This window comes from Pan troglodytes, chromosome 15, assembly GCF_028858775.2.
Source record: "Pan troglodytes isolate AG18354 chromosome 15, NHGRI_mPanTro3-v2.0_pri, whole genome shotgun sequence".
In the NCBI taxonomy this organism is placed as follows: Eukaryota; Metazoa; Chordata; class Mammalia; order Primates; family Hominidae; genus Pan; species Pan troglodytes.
The window spans coordinates 51148533-51176501 of record NC_072413.2 but is presented as its reverse complement, the minus strand read 5'-3'; the positions used below and the strand labels follow the sequence as shown (position 1 = coordinate 51176501).

General features: G+C 44.2%; 1 protein-coding gene across 10 annotated transcripts in view; it reads left to right on the top strand.

Annotated features, from left to right (window-relative positions):
• Positions 1-6743: 6743 nt before the first annotated feature.
• The window catches only part of DDHD1 (DDHD domain containing 1), a 112562-nt gene continuing 91336 nt past the window's right edge, over positions 6744-27969 (top strand). For all 10 annotated transcript variants that reach the window (XM_054666025.2, XM_009427825.5, XM_001160076.8 and 7 more), the window contains exon 1: positions 6744-8277. In XM_054666025.2, coding sequence (XP_054522000.2) covers positions 7428-8277 — 850 coding nt within the window. In that variant the 5' untranslated portion in view covers positions 6744-7427. The remainder of the gene's footprint in view (positions 8278-27969) is intronic.

Sequence of the window (27969 nt, the reverse complement as noted above, 5' to 3'; positions counted from 1 at the left end):
GGTTTTGGTTTTTTGTTCTTGCTTGGTTTTCAAAACAGAGATAATACACTTTGGATTATCTTGTCTAATACCTGTATCTATGTCAGTAAGGGTTTAGGAAAGATAATCTCTCTCCCATTGGCTTCCCAAAAATATTTTTTGAAACATCTATGACTTATCTGAGAAATTAAAGAGAAGAATATCTGTAGCAAAGTATTATAATAATATATTTATCAGGCCAGGTGTAGTAGCTCACACCTATAATCCCAGCACTTAAGGAGGCTAAAGTGGGTGGATCACTTGAGGTTAAGAGTTTGAGAACAGCCTGGCCAACATGGTGAAACCTCATCTCTACTTAAAAGAAAAAAAAGCCTAGTGTGGTGGAAGGCACCTGTACTCCCAGCTACTCGGGAGGCTGAGGCATGAGAATCACCTGAACCCAGGAGGCAGAGGTTGCAGTGAGGCAAGATTGCACCACTGCACTCCAGCCTGGGTGACAGCGAGACTCTCCCTCAAAAAATACATATATTTATTAATTTATATTTCATCTAAAATTCTAAAGATGAAAATAAGTAATTCCCTCTACTGAATAATGCTTTATTCCCTTGCTTACATATGAAGAACAAATATCAGTAACTAACTTTCATCTGATTGAGACTATGAATCACATAGCTAATCTGCTGGAAAGCTCAGAATCTGTGGCCCATCTCTATTTTACAAATATATAGGGCTTTGCCCTGTATGTTTTATTCCTGATTGCTTATTTTTCTAACCTCAATTTTCCCTTTTCTCCAATTTTCTCACATATATTTGTTGTTTTGCATAGTTTTTTTTTGTTTTGTTTTGTTTTTAGGAGGATTCTCTGTCACCCAGGCTGGAGTCAGTGGTGCAATCTCAGCTCACTGCAAGCTCCGCCTCCCGGATTCATGCCATTCTCCTGTCTCAGCCTCCCAAGTAGCTGGGATTACAGGTGTCTGCCACCATGCTCAGCTAATTTTTGTATTTTTAGTAGAGATAGGGTTTTGCCATGTTGGCTGGAACTCCTGAGCTCAGGTGATCCACCTGTCTCGGCCTCCCAAAGTGTTGGGATTACAGGCGTGAGCCACCACACCTGGCCATTTCTGTTGTTTTAAACCATGCAGTGCAGCCCTAGGAAATGAATACACTGTCCCTCTATACCTTCTAAAGGTTTATAATTAATTCCTGTCTCTCTCTCTCTCCTTCTTTTTTTTTTTTTTTTTTTTTTTTTGAGATGAGATATCACTCTCACCCAGGCTGTGGCATGATCTCGGCTCACTGCAACCTTTGCCTCCCGGGTTCAAGCAATCCTCCCACCTCAGCCTCCTGAGCACCTGGGACTATAGGCACACCACCACGCCTGGGAAATTTTTGTTTTTGTTTTTTGTTTTGTTTTTGGTAGAGACAAGGTTTTGTCATGTTGCCCAGGCTGGTCACGAACTTCTAGGCTCCAGTGATCCTCCTGCCTCAGCCTCCCAAAGTGCTGGGATTACAGGCATGATCCACCTGGCCCAGAGGTTTATAATTTCTAGCCTGAGAAGTACAGTCATATGAGTGATCAAAGTTTATAATTGTTAACCTGAGAAGCAGAGTAATATGAATAATCAAATGAAGGACTATTTGTGAGTTCTTACAGATGATTAAGAATTAGTATGAATCTGATGTTCTAAACTTTAGAAGTGAAGGAGTCACAAATGCAGGGCCATTGTTACTAATTTCTCATATTTAAAATACATGTTGCTGAATCTTGAAGATAAAATTTCTGAAGAATTTTGCTTTTCTACCATGCCATTTACATTTATTAATGGTATTATCCTAATGGCTATCTAGTATGGTTCAAATAACCCAATGGGAGACCCACAAAAAGAATTTGGGAGCTTGTGAGTCTAGAATCATATATATGTATATATAATGATTATTATATGTATGATTATTATATATATACGTATATATATATATATATATATATATTTTTTTTTTTTGAGATGGAGTTTCGCTCTTGTTGCCCAGGCTGGAGTGCAGTAGCATGATCTCGGCTCACTGCAACCTCTGCCTCCCGGGTTCATGTGATTCTCCTGCCTCAGTCTCCCGAGCAGCTGGGATTACAAGCACGCACCACCGCGACCAGCTAATTTTGTATTTTTAGTAGAGATGGGGTTTCACCATGTTGGGCAGGCTGGTCTCGAACTCCTGACCTTGTGATCCACCCGCCTTGGCCTCCCAAAGTGCTGGGATTACAGGCGTGAGCTACCGTACCCGGCCTAGAATCATATTTTATTCAAGCTGAAACTTTAAATGAGTTGCTGACTTATGATGTAAGGATAAACATACTTTTTTAAGCAGCAGTTGCAAAAACAGTAAATCAATTCTGCTGTTCAGTCTTTTAAATGCTCAGCAAATTACTGACAGTTACATTAGTGGAAATAAATCCTTATTGGAACAAAGCTTCTCTTTTCTTTCCTTTTTAACTTATATATGACAATACACATATGCAAGGTGCTGCCTCTAAGTCTTGCTCAGCACCATATTATGATTATCAATTACTTTTTATTGAAGGCTCATATGAGTCTGTGAACAAATATGTACTTTCAACTTACCTGTGGAGGTAGGAAAAAATCCTAGAGCACAGAAGTCATTAAATACATCTACAATGGGTGCATAATGTGGGCCTCACAGCAGCCAATAGCTATGGCCCAACTCACTTTTCTATAATGAAAGGGCAGGAAGATGGCCAAATCTGTCTGATATAAACAAGCTGATGAGGATTTTGTGGCTGCCTCCACAGAGTATGCATCAATGTTGTATTGATTTATACTTTCTTTCATTTGAATATATACCTTCACCACCACTGACCTTTATTTCCAAAAGGAATAGAAAACATTTTTATAGGGTTTTGGTAAGTATGGTTTTGTGGATAGGCCTCTTATAAATCTTTAAGTAAATGCATTTCATAATTCTAAATTTTAAGTGTGATTTCAGTTAAAAATAAAAACACAATAGCACTAGACAATAAATATTTGTTGAATGAATAAATGGAAGGATTAATGACTTTATTCATCATGAATCCCTACATTATTTCTGCCCACCTTGCTTCCTTTGGATTGTAATTTGATTTTGTTTATTGATCTGTCTGTAGGGAGAGAATGACCCCATGGTAGTGATGCAGCTATAGTGGCATTACAATTATATTCCTCATAGGAATTTAAAAGTTAGCATTGTGGTTTTATTTATAGACACCACTAGACTGTGAATGCTTCACTGTAGAGCCTAGCACAGTGCCTGAAATGTCCAGCGAATGTTCCCTGCTTCAGTCTAGGTTGTTGTTTCATTTGGTCAGGGCATCAGATAAAACACTCTCATCTTTAAAAACTGGATAAGTAGTAATCCTAAAAATAAAAAGTGAAATAAAATTTAAGGTGTGGTGGATGGCTTATCGAACACGAGATACAGCAGATGGGGGCATGGTTATGTCTGCCCTCTTTCTTTCATTCTAAATAGGGGTCTTCCATCATACACTTTGGATGAAGCTATTTCAAGTGCAGGTGTGGGATGTTGGCTCAGGATAAATTACTTGGCATCAAGCATTCCCTAACGTTACAAAGGTGAAGACAGGTTAAAATGAACAACATGGTGGCTTGTGCCTGTAATACTAGCTACTGGGGAGGCTGCAGCAGGAGGATTACTTGAGGCCAGGAGTTCGAGGCTGCAGTGAGCTAGGATTGGCCTACTATACTTCACCCGGGCAACAACAAGACCCTATCTCTAAAATAATAAAATGAATAACAGGGACAAACTTTAAGAAAAGAAGAAAAGGGAAAGACAGCACACAATTGCACTAAAACATCTTTGAGACGCGTGGAGGAGATGGCCGTTGTTACCAGATAGCTCTTGCCATATGCCTAATGGGGACAGGAAGGTGGTAGGATACACAGACGAGCTGTTTTAGTCTTTTGTAGTACAAACCAACTGGCTTACCTTTTTTTTTTTCTGCACACCAATAACTCCGTCAGGCTTGATTCCACATGCACCTGTTTCTTGCGGCAGCATGGCCCAGTAATGCCAGAAGTCTGAATCAATCACACTTATTTGCCTTATGTGAAAGAGGCCTTGTCTTGCGTAATTATTAAAATACAATGGAATGCTTTACATAGAGCCATGGAAGTTCAGATAATGCTGTGTCCATTGTACACACTAATGATGTAGAGTGGTGAGGAGCCACCTGACACCTATTCTGGCAGGTGGGGACTAGAATAGATGCCCCAACCCATCTCCCTCTGGTCAGGATCATATTACCTGAGAAGATGATCTAGAAAACAAAAGGAGAGCAGGAACAGGAGGCATTAGATAAAACATGACTTTTTAAAGCAGAAAAGTTGAGAAAAACAACATCATGACCTTTGCCTTGCTATGATGGCTAGGGAGTAAAAAGGAAATAAACACATGCAGTCACATGAAGTTAGATATTGTGCTCTCAAATATCTTCTGAGCACTGTCAGCCTGGGACCCAGTATATGGGTCTGCCATAGCCCAAGCTCACTTCCAAGGGGCAGAAGCAATCTCAGCCCACAAATGTTGATCGACATCTCCCCTCAACAAGGTCTAGACCAAGCTTGCCCAACCTGCAGCCCATGGGCCGTATGCAGCCCAGGATGGCTTTGAATGTGGCCCAACACAAATTCATAAACTTTCTTAAAACAGTACGAGATTTTTTCGTGATTTTTTAAGCTCATCAGCTATCATCAGTGTTAGTGTATTTTATGTGTGACCCAAGACAATTCTTCTTCTTCCGATGTGGCCCAGGAAAGCCAAAAGATTACACACACCTGGCTCTAGACCAAGATAACCAGGTCAGCAGAGAATCTAGGATTCCCTTCTTCTGCCACCTGGGTTGTGTTAAGAATCAACATTTCCTTCAAAAATGATCACTCTACCTAAAAGGAGTGTGGCATTTCCCCAGTGAACCACAAGAGGATAATCTTCTCAAAATAACCAAATAAGCACACTTAAAAGTAATAGAAACATTCATTCAATGCAAAGCAGAAAGTACTTTTTTTTTTTTCCAAGACGGAGTCTCGCTCTGTAGCCCAGGCTGGAGTGCAGTGGCGCGATCTCGGCTCACTACAAGCTCCGCCTCCCGGGTTCACGCCATTCTCCTGCCTCAGCCTCCCGAGTGGCTGGGACTACAGGTGCCCGCCACCACGTCCAGCTAATTTTTTGTATTTTTTTAGTAGAGACAGGATTTCACCATGTTAGCCAGGATGGTCTCGATCTCCTGACCTCGTGATCTGCCCGCCTTGGCCTCCCAAAATGCGGGGATTACAGGCGTGAGCCACCGCGCCCGGCCTTAGTACTTTTTTTTTTTTTTTTAACAGAGGATAATGTTAACGGAAATTGTGTAGTCAAGAGTTAAAATCTGTCCAAAATAATCTGACCAGATAGTTATATAGTTAGGCTACATTCTATCAAGAAACATAAAGGAATAGAGATATTTTAAATGTTGTGATATTCCTTATTTATAATCCCCTTCATAGTACTTTTCATACTGTACTATAATATAATGTATCTGTTTACTTGTCTGTATCCCCCTCTAGGCTGTAAGTTCCTTGAAGAAAGAAATCACTGTCTCCCATTCTCTCTTATAGTAGAAGTTAGCATAGAGGTGCCTGGCATATAGGTGGCCAGACACCTATTCAAACCCTGTAGAATGAATGCTTTTACAGCTAGTAAACAGACCAAAGCCCATACCCCATATCATATGCTGCATATTGTCAATAGAAATACTGGAGGAGCAACTGGGAAGCAGGCACTCAGAAATTTTTTTTGAGTGGTAAAGAGGGTCCTGATCTTAGATGCTTTCAGTCAGAGCTGCAGTATACAGTTGGATAGGTTGTTCACTGCACAAGGTTAACCAGCTAAGGGCACTAATTGGGGCAGAAAATCCAGCCTGTATTCTACTTGACAAGCCATCAACTCCAACACCGCTCTGTATCTGCCCACAGGAAGCAATGCCTTTTTTCAAATTCCTACAAAGGCCCTGTACAAACTTCAGATAGTCTTGATTTAAATAATGACAGAGTAATAATGTCTGACAGGTTACATCTCAGGAGCAAGAAAAATTGCCCTACCAATCTGATTCCACCAGAGAGTAAAAGAAATAGTGAAGACTGTCTATTCTTAAAATGAAAACACTGAGGTTGGAGATGGTTTTTCTCTGGATTCTCAACATAGGGTGATGTGCTTACAAAATAATTTTTTTTAAATAAAAAAGACCCACATAAGGGAGCCTCTGTATTCAACTTGATCCCAGAATATGAGTTACAGAATCAGAGATGCATAAAAATCTGGAAGAAACCTTAAAGTTCATAGAATTCCATCGCTAGAAGGAACTTTAGATATCATCTGGTCCAAGAATCTTAATTTTACAGATGAGGAAACCAAAAAGATCAGGAAGATTATGTGATTTGCCTGTGGATGGTTAGCAAAGCTAAATCTAGAACCTGGTTGTTTTCTACCTCTCAATCGAACACTCTTTACCACAGCTGGTTGGACTTGACATCATTATAATCAACTAAGACTGATTGATTGCGCACCCACTGTGTGGGAGAGGCTGACATGGACTTGGTTTCCATCAAGGGCCTAGCAATGAGGTTGAGAAAACAGGAAATCCAAGCATCAAAAGATAAGTAATAATATGAGATGGCATATGAAGCAAGGTTTAGATTCCAGTTTCCCAGTGGGAGTGGTGACACCAAGGTGAGTGATGGGTGTGGGGTGGAGTGCCCTCGTATCCACCCACCTATGCGTCCTGGTTCTGTCTGGAGGCACCAGGGCCAGGTGACAAAACGTCCAGGCGAGGCCGCAGTAGGGCCTAAGGTCAAAAAGAGCAATGCTGAATCCTACATCCTGGGGCCCTCCTGACACGTAGCTTAAGGCTCTGGGCTCATGACCCACATTGTAAGGATGAGTGGGGTAAAGCCTATCCACATCTGGGCTGTGAACTCCAGAAGCGGCGGACCGAAGCAGCTGTGCATGAAGACCGCAGGGAAGGAGGAAGGGAGCCGAGGAGGCCCAAGAGCGGCGGGCGACCTGACGCCACCCTGCCCTCCCAGCCAGAGGGGCAGGGGGGAAGCCCCGCGCGCGGCGCCGGTGCAGCCCGGGCTTCCGGGGAGGCGCGCGCGGCCGGGGGGCGGGGCGGGGGCCGAAGCACCGCCTACGTCGGGCTGCGTGACAATGGGGCCGGCCGCAGAACGCAGCTGCGGCGGCTGCGGGTCTCGTGGGGGCGGAGTGGTCGCCGCTGCCGCCGCAGCTCGGGTCGGGATTTGAAAGATTAGAAACTCCGGGTGGAGAGGGCGGCGGCGTTGAATGTGTGGCGGAAGCGCTGGGGGTCACCGCTCCGCGCGCCGCCGGGCAGCCGGCGGCGTCTCCACAGCATGAATTACTCGGGCCGCGGGTCCCCACGGAGCCCCGAGCATAACGGCCGAGGCGGCGGCGGCGGCGCCTGGGAGCTGGGCTCAGACGCGAGGCCAGCGTTCGGCGGCGGCGTCTGCTGCTTCGAGCACCTGCCCGGCGGGGACCCGGACGACGGCGACGTGCCCCTGGCCCTGCTGCGCGGGGAACCCGGGCTGCATTTGGCGCCGGGCACCGACGACCACAACCACCACCTCGCGCTGGACCCCTGCCTCAGTGACGAGAACTATGACTTCAGCTCCGCCGAGTCGGGCTCCTCGCTGCGCTACTACAGCGAGGGTGAGAGCGGCGGCGGCGGCGGCGGCGGCGGCAGCTCCTTGTCGCTGCACCCGCCGCAGCAGCCTCCGCTGGTCCCGACGAACTCGGGGGGCGGCGGCGCGACAGGAGGGGCCCCCGGGGAAAGGAAACGTACCCGGCTTGGCGGCCCGGCGGCCCGGCACCGCTATGAGGTAGTGACGGAGCTGGGCCCGGAGGAGGTACGCTGGTTCTACAAGGAGGACAAGAAGACCTGGAAGCCCTTCATCGGCTACGACTCGCTCCGCATCGAGCTCGCCTTCCGGACCCTGCTGCAGACCACGGGTGCCCGGCCCCAGGGCGGGGACCGGGACGGCGACCATGTGTGCTCCCCCACGGGCCCAGCCTCCAGTTCCGGAGAAGATGACGATGAGGACCGCGCCTGCGGCTTCTGCCAGAGTACGACGGGGCACGAGCCGGAGATGGTGGAGCTTGTGAACATCGAGCCTGTGTGCGTGCGGGGCGGCCTCTACGAGGTGGATGTGACCCAAGGAGAGTGCTACCCGGTGTACTGGAACCGTGAGTAGCGGGCCGGGGTTAGGGCAGGACGGGCTGCCCCTGCATGGGCCGATGCGCACCGGTGTGGGTTTGGGACTGGTCGCCGCGAAGAGGGAGGCGCGTGAGGCCTGGCGTTTGGCTGGGGCAGGATGGAGATTGAGCAGGGAGCGTCGGCAGCTGAAGGGTAAACGAGCAGATGGCAAAATCCAAGCTGCCTGGGGTCAGGAGGACTGGATACCTTCGGGGGTAGCGCCTCCTGGGTGAGCCGGGTGCTGCTGCCATCCCCTGGAAGTGATCCAGGACCGGATCCGCAGCCCGAGGTTTAATTTCGTGATCCTACCAGCTTTGTCCACCTGGGGATCTGGTTCTGTCTCATTTACCCTAAACAGCCTATGATTTAAATAGCGGCACGTCTTCTGGAGTAGGAAGGTTTGAGAGGATCTGCTCGAGAATCAACAGCTTAGTTATGGATTCAGGAAAAGTAAAAGAATCCCTGGAGGGAAAGGAGATAGGTTGTTCCCACTGGGTGTGTTCGGAGAGGTGGAAAGCACTGCGTGAAGCAGCTCTGGCAAGTGGCTCCGCTCCCTCGGTGGAATACTGGATTCTGTCTCTTAGGTCCTCATTTACATATTTTTGTGTTTGCATCTTAACCTTGAAAAATTACCATTTCTATGCCTCGTCTTCCTCATTTGTAAAAGGGGAGAAATTGTACCTACCTCACGGGATTGTTGTGAAAGTAAATTAGAAAATATACCTCAAGGGCTTGGAACTATGGTTGGTACTTACGTGTGATATGAGTGTTAACAGTATTTATTAGACAACAACACAGATGTGTTTATAGTTAGAATAGGAGGAAGGTGACCGTAAATATCTGCCAGTGCATGCAGCAAATATTACGTATGTAATATATAGGAGATATTCAATAGTCACAGAAGTTACTGACCACCAGTATTATAATAGGTAATATACACTTTTAATTTTCATGGGCCCAATGCCCTAACTCAGATGTCTTCATTGATTGTCACAACCTTTAGATCCTCCATACAACACTCTGCCCTCTATTAGATGGATTGATGACAGCTTCCTTTCTGTATGTTAGGACCTTACCATCGGCAGAGCCCATCACCTTTATCTTTGTACTCTGATAGGGCCTAGTGCAATACATATTCAATAACTAGGTATTGAATTGCATCAGTGATTCTGATAATGTTAAAACATTCATATGTTAAGCATGACTTACTAAGATAGCAATTCCAACATGTGTCAAATCACCAAATAAAATAATAGCAGGAAATTTAATTTCTTACTGCACATTAAGATGATACTAAAGGCATTCATTACCATTTTTATAAGGTCAGATTTAGTGAGATCTGTTACATCATTCACTTTTTTAGATTATATACTCACTAAAGGCAGGGTATGTTTATATTCATTCAGTTCTTTCATATTCAGAATATTTATATGTGCATAACGGTACTCTTGTGAAGGCATTAAGAAAGATGGGGAAAAGGAAAATCCTTACCCTTTCAGAGCTTCCCACTCGGTGTTTCCTTCAAATGACTTAAACATAATCATAGATTTTTTTTTCCTGAAGATAGAAGTACCAAGACTTAGTGGAGTCAGAAAGTTGGATAAAAATACAGGGTATCCTTGGAGAGGGGACGGAAACCAAGAGATGAATCTTACCCTTAGATTAAACTGAAGTATATTCACCAAGAATACTGTGTGCTCTCTTGGTTTTTGATAAAATTGTTAATGCCTGCGTGGTACTTCACTGTTTACAAAGTGATTTTTGACATTCATTATTTTACAGTGATAGCAAATTAATACCAACATTATATACATGAAGAAATGGGCTCAGCGAAATTAATGAACTTGTCCAAGGTCACTTAGCTAGAAAGTGATGAAGCAGTTCATTCATTAGTCTAGTGGGGAAATACAGTGCAGTATGCAAAGAGCTTCTGACCCATCCAAGGGTGAGGGTATCAGGAAAGCATCCCAGAAAATTTAAGACAGAGTCTTACAGGATGAATTTAATGAAGCAGAGAAATAGAGGGAAGGGCATTCCAGCTAGATGGGGCACATACACAAGGACACAGGTCTGAAACTGCGTGGCATTTTAAGGAAGTGAGGTCTACACCTGCAGGCACTGTGACACATGAGGTGGGTTTGGGCTTTGACCAACCACAGAGACCGAAGTATGTGAGGGATGGTGTTTGGTCGGGGACAGGATGGAGATTGTGAAGGGAGCACCTGCACATGAATGGCGCATTTGGGACAATAGCTGGAAAAGAGACAGGGTAGATATGCAGTGCTAAGGAGTTTGGCCTTTATCCTGCGAGTAATGAGGAACCAAACAGTAGAAGGTTCTTTATACTTACATGTGATTAATGACAATGCAAAAGTTGAGCTGGAGAGTTGGAAGCAGAATATAAGTAGAATGCTAGTGTCATAAATCAGGTGAAAACTGGTGGGAGCCTACAAAAGTTAACCTAAAGGTAATGTGGACTTACCTTTCTCCAATCTTCTTTCCTAAAGCAAATAGCCATTAGGCCAATTATAGCTTATAACTAGCATAAGAGCAACACCTATTTTTATCTATATTTTAGCATTTTCTAAATAGTTCTCTACAAGATACAATCCTGTGGATGTCCAAGCCCTAGTATAAGCTATAATAAAAACACAGTAGTGCTTTTTGTCTATCCTGTAATTTGCCATTTCTCACAAAATCTCATATAACTTTAATTGGTTTCTTAAGTCTCTGTGTGTAAGTTTTCACACTTTCTAGGAGGGTCCAGTCCCCGTATGGGTTCTTCAGCCTTTCTTCAAATAGAAAAACTCATACTATACGTTGCAGCTTTTGACCTTGCCCCCATTTTACTTTTCCTTTTTAGCTGTTTTGGAAACTGTCTGGTTAGTGGTAATAAAAGTGTTTAAAAAAAATGTCCAGTAAGTTCCTATGTAGAATGGTGGTATGAATCCATTGGCCATTTAGATTTTTGTGGCCTAATTTAGCCCACTGCATCTGGGTGTCAAGGCCAACAAGTTAGCTATACCTATTCTAAAAGAAAGATTTTATTTTATTCTTCCTTTTGAACTTGACTAGCAGATAAAATTTGAACTAATTTGGGGTACATGAATCAGAAAGGAGAACAGAATTTGTCTTCTATTAATGAGGAGCAATATTATTACATATGAAAAAATACCGTAGTAAACATTTTTGTTTTATTGTATGTTTAGATATTCTCCTGGCTGCATGTGGACATTTTAGATAAAAACTAATCATTGCTGAGTAATGGTTAAGTGAACTCTCTTGTTTGCAGTGTTCTTCCTGTTTGTACTCACTTCATAGACTTGTTTTGAGGATTATTATATGTAACATCCTTATTACAGTGGTTGGCACGTTGTACTAGGTGTTAACTATATGTGGGTCTCACAAAAACTATACACCTTATTTTTAGTTACATACAGGTTAGTAAGGTTAACCAGTGCACAGTTGTTGAGTGCCCACAATTTCTTGTTATTACTCAGTACCTCATCAGAGGTGAAAGAATGTCTGTAAGGAACATTGGCAAGAAAGTGGCCAAAGCATTCAGTAATAGCAGATGGGAAGGCATATGGAACATTCTAGAGATATTTCATGAGCTTAGAATAATTCAGCAATTCTAGGCCAGGCGTGGTGGCTCATGCCTGTAATCCCAGCACTTTGGGAGGCTGAGGTGGGTGGATCACCTGAGGTCAGGAGTTCGAGACCAGCCTGGCCAACATGGTGAAACCCTGTCTCTCCTAAAAGTACAAAAATTAGCCAGGCGTGGTGGCGAGCGTCTGTAATCCCAGCTATTCAGGAGGCTGAGGCAGGAGAATCACTTGAACCCAGGAGGCAGTGGTTGCAGTGAGGCGAAATTGTGACACTGCACTCCAGCCTGGGCGACAAGAGCAAGACTCCCTCTCAAAAAAAAAAAAGAATAATTCAATTCCAATGGCAGTGATGTGTGCAGTTTGCACTAGGGAGTTGTGTGATTTCTATGCATTGACTAAACTAATAAAGTTATTTAATTGACCAAATTTTTATATGTAGTTTCCAGGAGTCTTAACTATAAACCACAGATTTCTTCTTTCCCCTCTGTCACCCACCACCTTCTGGTATACTTATACAGCCTACTTGCATTATTGTAATTTTAAACCATTTTCAGTTTCAAATGCTTTAGAAATAGACCAGTTGTTTTTGTGGTATATTGCAACAACGGGAAGATTATATTACCAATAAAATGAGATAAAAAAAATTAGAGCTTTTCCCTTAATTACATAATGTTTACAAACTTGGTGTAGATGTGACCATGTTATTCATAATAACAATCCTTTGTGTGGCACAGGGCATCATGGGAAAATAATGGAGTCCCGGGGGTAGAAGGCACTCTTTTTTGACCAGTTTCTGTCTCCAATAAAGCAGGACTATAGGGATCGTGCCTGACCCTGAAAAAGTGTTGGAGACTTTTATCTTTTACTCTTTATAACTGTGTTATTTCCCACTAGCCTGGACTGGAAAGCAGCCTTGGACTGCATTGGAACCCTGACTGCTCGGTTTACAGTACCAAGGCCCCAGTTTTCTGAGAACCCACCTCATCCTAGATCAAGTCTGCTTTAGAGTGCATTTTAGAATGCACAGTGACCTGCTAAAACAGAAAAAGGATGTGAATGGATAGTGACATGTATGGATGGCAGGACTTGGCACCTGACCATGGCATTTGGGGCTTCTCTTTCCCTTTGAAATGCACCATTACTTTAAAAACGGATCTAATATCAGTTATTGATTCACCTTACGTATGGCCAAAATGTTATAATGCATGTTTTGCAAGTGCTTTATGCAAATGCTTAGAGCAATCAGTGTGGTTTTCTTACCCCTGTCAACCACCTCTGCTTTTCTTTCCTCTTTTACTGTTTTCTTATAAAAGAGACCTTGAGTATGCTTCTCTCTTCCGAATTGTATTTTGGGTCTTTTATCTCCATATAACTCTTTATAGTTTGTATTTTGCTGAGAACTTTGATGTCTGGAACCTACAGTTGATCCTTTTTTGTGGAGAGCAAGAAAAATCTGGATGTGTTGGTCAAGGAATCCTCTGAGAATTATGGACACTGGGGGAGGAAAGTGGATGTCAGGGAGGAGAACTAGAAGGAGAATGTATTATTCACAGGAAGCCTAAGATGAAAAATATTGGCAAAAGAGATTGGGAAATAGGTAGTTATGGAATTCCTAATAACTAGGGAATCTGACCTAAGACCTTTGTTTTTTCATGAGTGTAGTGGAATTTAAACTGTGCATGTTATACAAAAAAAAAAAAAAAAAAAACTGTCAGCATTGATGAAGGGTACAGATATACAGAGTCCCTTCTGTTTTTCCACAATACACTCTAAAAGTTCAGTTAAAAAGTAGAACAAGGAAAAATTTTTTTATAGTTACTGTATATAATCTACAGTTCTACTCTTTTGCGTCTACATTGGTAAAGAAAAATCGTACCCATAACAAGTGTTGAATCACTGACAATTGAGTAGATTACTAGGAAGAAAACCACAATGCAGATACTTTCTGATACTCCTAGATTAGGAGACAAGTGAAATTCAAGGTGGTAAAAAATTGGAACTTGCCTGTACCAGAGAACTGAAGAAAAACAGTAGCAAAATTGATATGACTGTGTAAAAGTAATTATATTTTATGTACGCTTTTTAGCATCAACAGATTGTGAACAAGATTGAATTATACATTCATTAATTTTTTTTTTTTTTTTTTTTTTTTTTGAGATGCTCTGTTGCCCTGGATGAAGTACAGTAGTGTGATCTCAGCTCACTGCAACCTCTGCCTCCCAGGTTCAAGCGATTCTCCTGCCTCAGCCTCCCTAGTAGCTGGGAGTACAGGCATGTGCCACCATGCCTGGCTGATTTTTATATTCTTAGTAGATATGGAGTTTCACCGTTTTGGCCAGGCTGATCTTGAACTCCTGACCTCAAGTAATCCACCCACCTTGGCCTCCCAAAGTGCTGGGATTACAGGTGTAAGCCACCGCGCCCGGCCTTTTTGTTTGTTTTGAGATGGAGTTTCACTCTTATTTGCCCAGGCTGAAGTGCAATGGCGTGATCTCAGCTCACTGCAACCTCTGCCTCCCAGGTTCAAGTGATTCTCCTGCCTCAGCCTCCCAAGTAGCTGAGATTACAGGCATGCGCCACAATGCCTGGCTAATTGTGTATTTTCAGTAGAGACAGGGTTTCACTATGTTGGTCAGGCTGGTCTTGAACTCCTGACCTGAAGTGATCTGCCTGCCTCGGCCTCCCAAAGTGCCGGGATTACAGGCATGAGCCACCATACCCTGCCCATTAATGTTTATTTTAATGTCTTACTACATTAAGCTATCTCTAGATAATATTTATAATCATTGCTCTGTATGTTTAAATAAACTCTTGAATGACTGCTGGGGGTCAGGTCACCCTTTGGAAATGACATTGTTATTGGTACTTCTGTATTCCAAGACCTCAGATACTGGAAAATCCTTGAGAAATACAAATTCCATCTGAATGGATGGCTTTTCCAAATAATGGAGAGTTAAGCTTTTATGTGCTAGAATGTAATATTAACTATATGAATGGAAATCTCTCTGATATTACTAATTGTCTCTGGCTGCTTCTCAGTGGACTATCTTTCTGAACATTGATGCAGGATATCCTTTGAGAAACATGATATGGGACAAATAACTAGTTGTACTATGTTAAAACTTTTTTTTTTTTTTTTTTTTTTTTGAGACAAGGTTTTGTTCTGTCGCTTAGGCCAGAATAATGTGGAGTGATCATAGCTCACTGCAGCCTTGACCTCCCAGGCTCAGGCAATCCTCCCACCTCAGCCTTCAAAGAAGCTAGGTCCATAGGTGCACGTCACCATGCCCAGCTAATTTTTAAAATTATTACTTGTAGAGACATGGTCTTCCTATGTTGCCCAGGGTGGTCTCAAACTCCTGGGCTCAAGCAGCCCTCCTGCCTCAGCCTCCCACAGCGCTGGGACTGCAGGGATGATCCATCACACCCAGCCTTATTAAAACTGAAGATTTTAAAACACGTGCCATGGAATGCTCTGCTTTATTTTTTTTATTATTTTTGAGATGGAGTCTCCCTCCGTCATCCAGGCTAGAGTGCAGTGGCGCCATCTCGGCTCACTGCAACCTCCACCTCCCAGGTTCAAAAAATTCTCATTCCTCAGCCTCCCAAGTACCTGGGATCACAGGCCAGCGCCATCACGCCTGGCTAAGTTTTGTATTTTTAGTGGAGACAGGGTTTCACCATGTTGGTAAGCCTGGTCTTGAACTCCTGACCTCGGGTGATTTACCTGCCTCAGCCTCCCAAAGTGCTGGGATTACAAATGTGAGCCACCGCTCCCAGCCTCTGCTCAGTAATTTTGGATGATGCACAGGGAGCAGAGTCAGAATTACTTCTAAGCCTTAGTGTAGACATTTAGTTAAATGCAATCCCACTCTTAGATTTTACAACTTACTGCAACTACTTAATAGCAACTTTTAGTTCATATTTTATTGGCTGAGTCTGTTATTCTCATTCTGTAGAATTGCTTCTAACTAGGCCCAGGGTATCTCATGTGTACCTGACACACCTACTTAGACCTTCAGTAAAACTTGCATTTTAACACTTGGTATATGTTTCAACATTAAGTGCACCCAAGTTTGTTTATTTTTTAAACAAAGTCTTTGCTGTAAATCAAAAGACAGTTATAGGAAAGAGAGAATCTACTTCAAACCAAAGACGTTGTTGAGCATCCAAACTGAGGAAAGAAAGCACAGTGTGGTTGCTGAAGCACTTTCAGTGACTCATATTCTTCCAATGTGGCTATCTACTGCTGAAATGAACCTTTCTTATATGGCTAACACCATATGAGACAAGTGTACCTGTCTGTAAGGTTTAGGAAAAGATACTTGCCTTTGCTTAACATTCTCATTGTATAGCCAATCACTATTATGCTTCTTATTTAAGATTAGCACAAGTTACCCATGATTCCGCTCTTTGCCTTTCACTGGAAAACATTAGGACTTTATATTTTAGAATATCTGGTTGGATATAGTTGCAGTTTATTCTTTCACCTATTTACTGTTTTGCTTGTTATGCTATTTTGTGTAAACTACATTATCTATTTGTTTTGGTAGGGGAGAAAGGTGCAACTATGTCTCATGTATAGTGAATGCCCCTAATCTTGGAATACTGGGTTGAATCATTTGGAATTCTAATTGCCTGGCAGGATTCTCCCTTTTATGGAAAGACCTACAATCCATCAAGAAGTATGATAGGCCACGTACAAATGTTGAGCCCTGTAAAAAGTAAAGTAGAAGTTCCTCTTCAAAGAGTTTCCTCCCCATCTAATTAAGAATAAAGAGTAACTTCTCTTAGAAGCAAAATTTATTCAAAGACCTGTGCTAACTTTCTTAAATATCTGCTAGCCATAATAAAGAAATCAATGTACTTTATGTTCTTAGATCCTACAATTTAGCCTAAATATTTGCCCTCGCATGCTTATACTGGTCCAAGCAAGCATTAAGTCATAGCCTGTTCCTCTTCCTTACTTGAAGGTGTTTTTACTTTTCTCAGCATTCCACAAGTTACTTCCTCCTTCCTTTGTTGTCCTCTGCCTTTGCTTCTTTTAAAAAGTTCTAAGTTGCTAGCCAATTAGGACAGATACAGAATATGAGGTCCCGTTCCAGCCAGTAGAAACCAGACACAGTAGTAAGGTGGACGCGTCAGGTTATAAATGACCCTGTCTCCTTTGTTTGGTGCACTCTCATGGCAGAACTGCTGGCAAGTGTACCCTTTCTGCAGAAAGTAAAAATGGCCTTGCTGAGGAAATTAAATTTGTGTTCAAGAGCTATTTCTTTACTGCACCGAGGAACAAGCTTTTCTAACAAACATGGTTTACAGCATTTGTTTTCAAATCACCACTCACCTTACCACAGCTCATCAGTTTCATCTCTGCCACCTCCATTTCAATTCTTACTGGTTTTTCTAGGGAGGCAACATTGTTTAGTGTTTGAAGAATGTTAAGGACCGCTGGATCCAGACTTGGCTCAAATCCCAGCTCTGCTGTACACTGTGCCCCTGAGCAACTGAAATTCCCTGTGTCTTAGTTTCTTCTTCTATAAAACGTGGATAATACTATCTACCTCTTGTGATTGTTTTTAATAGTTAAAATATTTAAAGATCTTAAAAATATCCCATGATGAATAGTAAGTTCTATAAAACTGTTAGCTATGATTGTTTCTCCATCTTCCTGCCTATTCTTCCAAATTTCCAACCCGCTTGACATTCTTGGCTCTCCTGTTTCAATTTGTAGTCTGTTTCCTCACTTGGCATATTCTTGGCCTGCCATCTTGATAATCAACTCTCAAATGGGCACAGCCCTAGATCCTCTGTAACTGTTGCCTACCTTTATGAGAAGCTGTGATTTTTGTCTGGTCTCTCAGGCCCCAGAAAGATTGGTGCTGTCTTGAGTTCTCCTGGCTTGGACCTGGGAGAAGTTCACCAGTCATTCTTTTACAAATCTATTGCCTATGGGAGAGGAGGAATTTTTTCCCATAAAAGCATTCTAAATTCTTGAGCATCTGCTTTTGTTGGTATGCAGATCCTGTCACCAAATGTGAGAGATACCAACTTTATCCCCAGAGCTCATTTAGACGACTCTCCCAGCTACCAGGATTTTTGATAAAATAGAGAACTTTACAGTTTTCTAAAAGACTGCTCAGTTTTCAGTTAAGGCAAAGCCAGTAATGTTCCTGTTTTTTTTTTTTTTTTTTTTTTTTTTTTTTTTTGCCATGCCGGCAAGAAAAAAATGGCCCACAATTCTTCTTATGATGGAGACCTTAGCATGAAAACTATGAGAGAATCCTCTTAATTGATCTGCAGTTAAACCAGCAGTAGTGGGGATGGCAGCTAGGTTCTGGCACTTAGTGTAAAATCTAACAGTATAAAATAATCTTGAATCTCTCTTTAGTCAATGGACGTGACAGCCATTCCTTATCCAGCACTGGCAATAAAAACCATGTGGGAACAGATACACAGATCTTTGTTGTCAAATTCCCTTAGTTTGAATCCTTGATTTACCATAGTTATATGCCTTTGGGCAAGTTATAATCTTTGTGGCCTAATTTATTTCTCCTTTGTAAATGGGGATCATTCCTGCTTCCAAGAGTTATCATCAGGTGATTATTATTATTTAGATTTAATTGAAGTCCATATATGCAGAATGCTTAGCACAGTACCTAGGTCAATAAGCGTTAGCTAAGCCAGGCTGGTATATTTGCTCTTTAAATAGAAGCCTATCTTCTGGGAATTAAAAAAAAATACATGGTAAACTTGTTGTATTTGGGGTTGGGGGGAAGGGTGGAAAGCTATGACTCTATCAAACTTTCTTCAGCCTATACTTGATAACCATATATACACGTACATACACACATGTACTATATATATTTTCATGTACTCGTCTTAAAACTACTTAATCACTCCAAGAGTTCTGGGAGTCACAGTGAAGTTTCACACTTCACCTTAATTCCTTCTTTGAACTCTGAGTTTGAAGAAAATGTAGAACTTTCTAGCTAAGATGAAGACAACGGAATACTCTTCAGCTTCTGATTGCCTCTGTTGGATTCTGTAGTCTGCAGAATGGCAACCTGTGTTGTTAATTTCTAACACTTTTGTGTGACCAGTAGTTTGCAGATTTAATTGAGGAAGGAAGATTGTTAAAATACAGATTCTCAGATCTTATCCCTGGAGATTTGGTACAAGAGATCTGAGCTAGGTCCAGACAATCTTCCTCTTTAATAGAAGAAATTCTGTTTACAAGGGGTTCGAAGACCTTACTTTGGTAATTCTGTTAGTTCATAAACCCCCTAGTCTAAATGGCCAGAAGCTGCCTCATCTTCACTCGTTTTCACTTACACTCTGAGAATTACCAGTTCAGTCAATCCAAGGTTGCATTTCAAGAGATTCTAGGGGAGTTAACCTTCTTCTGGCAAATTGGTAGTTTTATTTAATCTCTTTTGTTCTTTCTACCTATGTATTGCCACTCTGTCCTTCTAATTTAAAACTTCTGTATCTTATTGATCTGTATTATTTTGTCAGTGAGGAGAAGGATAAAGTCTCCACTATAATTGTGGATATAGTTAGCCTGGATAAAGTTATATTGGTTTTTGCTTCATGTATTTTGAAGCTCTGTTTTTAGATGTGTATACATTTAGGATTATTACATCCTTTAATGAAATACTGCCTTTATCACTTTGAAATATCCCCCTTTATCTCTGGTAATGTTTCTTTTGTTGAAGTCTACTTTATTTGATACTAATATAGCCACTCTAGATTCCTTTTGATTAGTATTTGCAATTTGTATCTTTTCCTGTCCTTTTACTTTTAAACCTGTATGTGTCTTTACCTATCTGTTAGGTCTTGCTTTTTAAAATTCATTCTGACAACCTCTGCCTTTTAATTGGCATTTTAGACTATTTACATTTAGTGTGATTAATGCTAAGTTTGATTTTAAAATGAACATCCTGCTACTAATTTTCTATTTGTCCCCTTTGTTCTTCATTCCCTTTCTTCTCTTTTCCTGTCTTCTTTGGGATTGGATTTTGTTTAATGATTCTCTTCTATCTTTAATATTAGTTTTTAGGGATACTTTTTCGTATTTGTCTAGGTTTGTGTTCTCTGAGTTTTTTTGGTTGGTTGTTTATTTTTTGAGACAGAGTCTTGCTCTGTTGCCCAGGCTGGAGTGCAATGGCACAATCTCAGCTCACTGCAACCTCCACCTCCCAGGTTCAAGCAATTCTCCTGTCTAAGCCTCCCAAGTAGCTGGGATTACAGGCGTACACCACACTTGGCTAATTTTTGTATTTTTAGTAGAGACGGGGTTTCACCATGTTGGTCAGGCTGATCTTAAACTCCTGACCTCAGGTGCTCTACCCACCTCGACCTACCAAAGTGCTGGGATTATAGGCATGAGCCGCTGCACCAGGCCTTTCTAAGCTTTTTGAATTTCAATTACGTATGTATGTTAGATCATTTGATATAGTTCCCCAGCTCATGGATGCTCTATTCTGTTTAATTTTTCCCCCACTCTTTTTTTCTTTGTATTTCTATTTGCATAATTTTTATTATTTTCAAGTTTACTGATTCTTTCCTCAGCTGTGTTGATCAAAGGTATTCTTTATCTATCTTACCATTTTTCTAGTTTCTGGCATTTCTATTTGACTCTTGTAGTTTCTATTTCCATGCTGAAATTTCTTATCTAATTATACATGTTGCTTACCTTTTCCACTAGAGCCTTTAGTATATTAATCATAATTATTTTAAGTTTTCTTTCTTTTTTTTTTTTTTATTGATCATTCTTGGGTGTTTCTCGCAGAGGGGGATCTGGCAGGGTCACAGGACAATAGTGGAGGGAAAGTCAGCAGATAAACAAGTGAACAAAGGTCTCTGATTTTCCTAGGCAGAGGACCCTGCGGCCTTCCGCAGTGTTTGTGTCCCTGGGTACTTGAGATTAGGGAGTGGTGATGACTCTTAACGAGCATGCTGCCTTCAAGCATCTGTTTAACAAAGCACATCTTGCACCACCCTTAATCCATTCAACCCTGAGTGGACACAGCACATGTTTCAGAGAGCACAGGGCTGGGGGCAAGGTCACAGATCAACATGAGCCCAAGGCAGAAGAACCTTTCTTAGTACAGAACAAAATGAAAAGTCTACCATGTCTACCTCTTTCCACACAGACACCGCAACCATCCGATTTCCCAATCTTTTCGCCACCCTTCCCCCCTCTTTCTATTCCACAAAACCGCCATTGTCATCATGGCCCGTTCCCAATGAGCTGTTGGGTACACCTCCCAGGCGGGGTGGTGGCCGGGCAGAGGAGCTCCTCACTTCCCAGTAGGGGCGGCCGGGCAGAGGCGCCCCTCACCTCCCGGACGAGGCGGCTGGCCGGGCGGGGGGCTGACCCCCCCATCTCCCTCCTGGACAGGACGGCTGGCCGGGTGGGGGGCTGACCCCCCTACCTCCCTCCCGGACGGGGCGGCTGGCCGGGCGGGGGGCTGAGCCCCCCACCTCCCTCCCGGACGGGGCGGCTGGCCGGGCGGGGGGGCTGACCCCCTCACCTCCCTCCCGGCCGGGGCGGCTGGCCGGGCAGAGGGGCTCCTCACTTCCCAGTAGGGGCGGCCAGGCAGAGGCGCCCCTCACCTCCCGGACGGGGTGGCTGGCCGGGTAGGGGGCTGAGCCCCCCACCTCCCTCCCGGACGGGGCGGCTGGCCGGGCGGGGGGCTGACCCCCCCACCTCCCTCCCGGATGGGGCGGCTGGCCGGGTGAGGGGCTGACCCCCCCACCTCCCTCCCGGACAGGGCGGCTGGCCGGGCAGAGGGGCTCCTCACTTCCCAGTAGGGGCGGCCGGGCAGAGGCGCCCCTCACCTCCCGGACGGGGTGGCTGGCCGGGTCGGGGGCTGAGCCCCCCACCTCCCTCCCGGACGGGGCGGCTGGCCGGGCGGGGGGCTGACCCCCCCACCTCCCTCCCGGACGGGGCGGCTGGCCGGGCAGAGGGGCTCCTCACTTCCCAGTAGGGGCGGCCGGGCAGAGGCGCCCCTCACCTCCCAGATGGGGCGGCTGGCCGGGCAGGGGGCTGACCCCCCCCACCTCCCTCCCGGATGGGGCGGCTGGTTGGGCAGAGGGGCTCCTCACTTCCCAGTAGGGGCGGCCGGGCAGAGGCGCCCCTCACCTCCCAGATGGGGCGGCTGGCCGGGCAGGGGGCTGACCCCCCCACCTCCCTCCCGGACGGGGCGGCTGGCCGGGCAGAGGGGCTCCTCACTTCCCAGTAGGGGCGGCCGGGCAGAGGCGCCCCTCACCTCCCGGATGGGGCGGCTGGCCGGGCGGGGGGCTGAGCCCCCCCACCTCCCTCCCGGACGGGGCGGCTGGCCGGGCGGGGGGCTGACCCCCCCACCTCCCTCCCGGACGGGGCGGCTGGCCGGGCGGGGGGCTGACCCCCCCACCTCCCTCCTGGACGTGGTGGCTGCCGGGCGGAGACGCTCCTCACTTCCCAGACGGAGTGGCAGCTGGGCGGTGGGGCTCCTCACTTCTCAGACGGGGCGGTTGCCAGGCGGAAGGTCTCCTCACTTCTCAGACGGGGCGGCCGGGCAGAGACGCTCCTCACCTCCCAGACGGGGTCGCGGCCTGGCCGAGGCGCTCCTCACATCCCAGACGGGGCGGTGGGGCAGAGGCACTCCCCACATCTCAGACGATGGGCGGCCGGGCAGAGACGCTCCTCACTTCCTAGATGGGATGGCGGCCGGGGAGAGGCACTCCTCACTTCCCAGGTGGGATGGCGGCTGGGCAGAGACGCTCCTCACTTTCCAGACTGGGCAGCCAGGCAGAGGGGCTCCTCACATCCCAGACGATGGGCGGCCGGGCAGAGACGCTCCTCACTTCCCAGACGGGGTGGCGGCCGGGAAGAGGCTGCAATCTCCGCACTTTGGGGGGCCAAGGCAGGCGGCTGGGAGGTGGAGGCCGTAGCGAGCCGAGATCACGCCACTGCACTCCAGCCTGGGCACCATTGAGCACTGAGTTAACGAGACTCCGTCTGCAATCCCGGCCCCTCGGGAGGCCGAGGTTGGCGGATCACTCGCGGCTAGGAGCTGGAGACCAATCCGGCCAACACAGTGAAACCCACCAAAAAAACACGAAAACCAGTCAGGCGTGGCGGCGTGAGTGCAATCGCAGGCACTCGGCAGGCTGGGGCAGGAGAATCAGGCAGGGAGGCTGCAGCGAGCCGAGATGGCAGCAGTACAGTCCAGCTTTGGCCCGGCATGAGAGGGAGACCGTGGAAAGGAGAGGGAGAGGGAGACGGGAGAGGGAGACGGGAGAGGGAGAGGGAGACGGGAGAGGGAGACGGGAGAGGGAGACCTATTTTAAGTTTTCTAATAGTTCCAGCATCTGTGGGCATTTCTGGTTTGGGTCTGTTGATTTTTTTTTTTTTTTTTTTTTTTGTGGTCTCTTGACAGTGTGTTGGTTTTTCCCATCTTCTTTGTATGTCTTATAATTTAATTTAAAGTTGGACATCTTGTGGTGGGCAGTAGAGTATTTATGCCTAGAAATAGGCACGCCTTGTTTTTTGTTTTTTTGTTTTTGTTTTTGTTTTTGTTTTGAGACAGGGTCTCACTCTGTTGCCGAGGCTGGAGTGCAGTGGCATAATCTCAGCTCACTGCAACTTCTGCCTCCTGGGTTCAAGTAATTCTCAAGGCACACCTTGTATTTCGCTAGACGTTTAGTGTGGGGGATTGAGCAACCTAGTTGGGAGTTGATCTGTGTTTGGGTTTCATTATTGCTGTACTTACTATCAGTGCACCACAGGCTTCAAATTCCCATAGCATTGCCTTGCATTTCGAGTAGAAGGCTGGTTCGCCAAGGATTTTTCTTCAGGTCTGCTTTATTCTTAGCTTCAGGTTTTCCCTTTCCACCTTTATCTCAAGAAGGTTCTTCATGCTTTTACTCTCCCCCAGAAATAGATGAAACTTACTCCCTAACTTGGTGATGATGGTGTGGGCGAGAGTGGGGAAGGGACATTCTCTGTTGTTCTGGTTCTGCCTTATTCTTAGGCACAGTGTCTCTGGGTCTCAAGAGTGGAGCCTTCTCAGCAATTCTGCCGGACCCCAGCCATGAATGTTCTAGGCCCAGGACAATTTCCTGCCTCTGATAGTTTGCCTGTGTGGTTGTGGGTGTGGGTGTGGGTGTGGGTGTGGTTTTTTTTTTTTTTTTTTTCCTCTTCTATTACCTTTTCCCAGCTGCTAGTTGTTGCTTTTCTAGCAGCAGCTTAAGGCTTTCATTCCTTAGGTGAGATAGGGAGTAAGGATCTAGACAAGACCTTGTAAGGATCCAGGCAGACCTTTCCATACCTGCCACTGTTCCCCTCTCCCAACCCTGCACTATGAAGGGGATACTTTTTCAGGTTTCTTGCCCTTTCCTCAGTCTTTCTTATGAGTTCCTGGTAATATCTGTGGAGAAGAACCTGCAACAAGGTGTAATTTCCTCTGGTGTCTGAAGCCCCAGCAGTTTTATACTCTTACTATAGCCCACACTGGACCTTTAGCAAATTGTTGAAACATTTTTGCTGAAATCTTTTTACTGGCTTGTATGGCATCTGATGTCTTCCCCCTAAGTAAGCAAGTACTTACATATTATTTTTCTTATTAGTTAGTTGCACTGTGGCCTCAGCTCTCTGAAGGGTTCAAAAATTTTTGTGTCACTTGTAGACTGGAAGAATCTTATTAGCATACTTTCATTTACCCTCCTCATAGCCGTTTTGCCATTGTCATACATTTCATTACTATTTGTTATAAACACCAAAATACAATCATTATAAACACCAAAATACAATCTTTTTACTTTTTTTCTTTTTTGAAACAGAGTCTCGCTCTGTTGCCCAGGCTGGAGTGCAGTGGCACAATTTTGGCTCACTGCAGCCTCCATCTCCAGGGCTCAAGCAATTCTCCTGCCTCAGCCTCCCAAGTAGCTGGGATTATAGATGTGCACCACCACACCTGGCTAATTTTTGTATTTTTAGTAGAGATAAGGTTTCACCATGTTGGCCAAGCTGATCTTGAACTCCTGACCTCAAGTGATCTGCCCACCTCGGCCTCTGAAAGTCCTGGGATTACAGGCATGGGCCACTGCACCCAGCCTTTAAGTAGTCAATTTTTAAAAAAAAATTTCTTTAAACTCTATTTCTCTTAGTTTTGAAAGATAATTTTGCTGGATATAGAATCCTAGGTGGACATTTTTGTTTCCTTCACAACTTAATTATCACTTCATTGTCTTTCACTTCTATAGTTTCTGATGAGAAGTTTGCTATCGTTTTTATCTTTGTTCTTCTAACTTTCAGCTTTTTTTTCCCTGACAGCTTCCTCCCCCAACCCCCTGACTTTATTGATGACTTGCAGCAATTTGATTATGATGTGTCTTCCTGTGATTTTCTTCATAATTCATCTGCATGGGATTTGTTGAGATTCTGGGAACTGCGGGTTTATCACTTTCATCAAATTTGGCTATTCTCCAAATTTATTTTTCTGTTCATCCTACCCCTTATCTTGGATTCCTACTACATGTAAGTCAGTATGCTTTGACATTGCTTAACAACTCTGTACATTTTGATATTGCCCTGTAGCCCTGTGATTTTCTTTTATTTTTATTTTTATTTTTATTTTTATTTTTTGAGAAAGAGTCTCACTGTGTCACCCAGGCTGGAGTGCAGTGGTGCAATCTCAGCTCACTGCAACCTCTGCCTCCCAAGTTCAAGTGATTCTCCTGCCTCAGCCTCTCAAATAGTTGGAATTACAGGCATGTGCCACCAAGCCCAGCTAATTTTTGTATTTTTAGTAGAGACAGGGTTTCGCCATGTTGGCCAGGCTGCTCTCAAACTCCTGACCTCAAGTGATCCACCTGCCTCAGCCTCCCAGAGTGTTGGGATTTCAGGCGTGAGCCACCGCACCTGGCCTGCCCTGTTATTTTCTTTTTTTCTTTGTATTTCACCTTAGTTTCTATTATGTTTCTATTGCTGTTTTCTTGAATGAATATGTCCTGTTGCTATATTATGACTTTGAAGAATTTCACTGATCTTTTCTTCTGTAATTTCTAATTTACTATTGATCTCATTTGTTACATGTTTTATTTTTCATATTGTATTTTTCATCTCTAGAAGTTCATTTTAGGTATTTTTTTGTATCTTCTGTTTTCTTCCTCATCATATTTGTATTTTCCTCCACCTTCTTGAATCTAGGGAGTGAGGAATGGTTGTTTTAACATCTTTTTCTGCCAGTTTTCCCATCCATGTTGTTTCTGGATGTTTTTATTGACTGACTTTTCTCCTGGGTATGTGTTGAATTTTCATGCTTCTTTGGATACCTGTTAGGCATATGCTTTAGATGTTTTTGGATTATGTAGGATTCCTTTAGTACTTTTGGGTTTTGTTCTAATGGACAGTTAAGATACTTCAAATTAATTTGTTCTACCAAGGCTTTCTTTTGAGCTTTGTTAGGGTAGTCACAGCAGCATTTAATGGGATAATTTATCTCCACTACTGAGGCATTACCTTTCTGAGGACATTGCTCACTGCCTCTTGGATTAGGTCTTTATATTCTGACTGCTGATTGGAACATGAACTATTTATTGCCTTATATGAGCTCTGGAGATTGTTCCACCTGCTCCTTTCCAGTGGTTCTTTTCCCTGGCTTCAGGTAGTTTTCTCCTTTATGTGCATAAGCCAGTACTCAGCTAAAGAATAAAGGGAACTCTTCTAGAGATCTTTGGCACTGTCTTTCTACAGTGCCAAAATGCCCTGTACTACATTTTGCGTCACAAATTCTAGGTCTTGGCGTTCCTGAACTCTTAGCTGTTTCAAAACTCAATTAGAGTGCTAGGCTTTGTTTGGATTAACTTTCCCTGTGCTATTGCCTGGAAACTCTGGCACTAAGCTTGTACTGTCTCACGCGTCCGTGTGAAGAGACCACCAAAACAGGTTTTGTGTGAGCAACAAGGCTGTTTATTTCACCTGGGTGCAGGTGGGCTGAATCCGAAAAGAGAGTCAGCAAAGGGTGGTGGATTATCATTAGTTCTTACAGGTTTTGGGATAGGTGGTGGAGGTAGGAGCAATGTTTTGCGGGCAGGGGGTGGATCTCATAAAGTACATTCTCAAGGGTGGGGAGAATTACAAAGAACCTTCTTAAGGGTGGGGGAAATTACAAAGCACATTGATCAGTTAGGGTGGGGCAGAAACAAATTACAATGGTAGAATGTCATCAGTTAAGGCTATTTTCACTTTTGTGGATCTTCAGTTGCTTCAGGTGATCTGGATGTATACGTGCAGGTCACAGGAGATATGATGGCTTAGCTTGGGCTCAGAGGCCTGACATTACAGTGGTAGGAATTCTTTCAGTGATCACTGTCCTCTTCTGTCTTTTGTACAATATCTGAAAATCATTGTTACATATATTTTGTCTGATTTTCTAGTTATTTAAGGTGAGATATTAAATCCATTATGTGTTATTCTGTCATTGCTGGAAGTAGAAGTCTGTTCTTCCAGTTTAACTGATTTACTCTCTTCATTCTTGACCATCTTTATTTCTCTATTAGGCACAACCCAGTGCTTACATATCCTATGTGCCTTCCTGTTCAGGAATGTTAAAATGGACAACTCTTTAGTGAGCTAATACAGATCATGCGGCTGCCACACAGAGTAGAATTGAGATGTGTTGTGTGTCACACGCGTCCATGTGAAGAGAGTCTGCCAGCAGGCTTTGTGTGAGCAACAAGGCTGTTTATTTCACCTGGGTGCAGTTGGGCTGAGTCTGAAAAAGGAGTCAGCAAAGGGTGGTGGGATTATCATTAGTTCTTATAGGTTTGGGATAGGCGGGCAGGGGGTGGATCTCACCAAGTGCATTCTCAAGGGCGGAGAGAATATTACAAAGTACCTTCTTAAGGGCAGGGGAATATCACAAAGTGCATTATCACAAGGGTGGGGAGGGTGTATTGTCATAAGGTCAATTGATCAGTTAGGGTGGGGCAGGAAAAGATCACAATGGTGGAATGTCATCTTTTGTGGTTCTTCAGTTGCTTCAGGCCATCTGGATGTATACCTGCAGGTCACAGGGGATATGA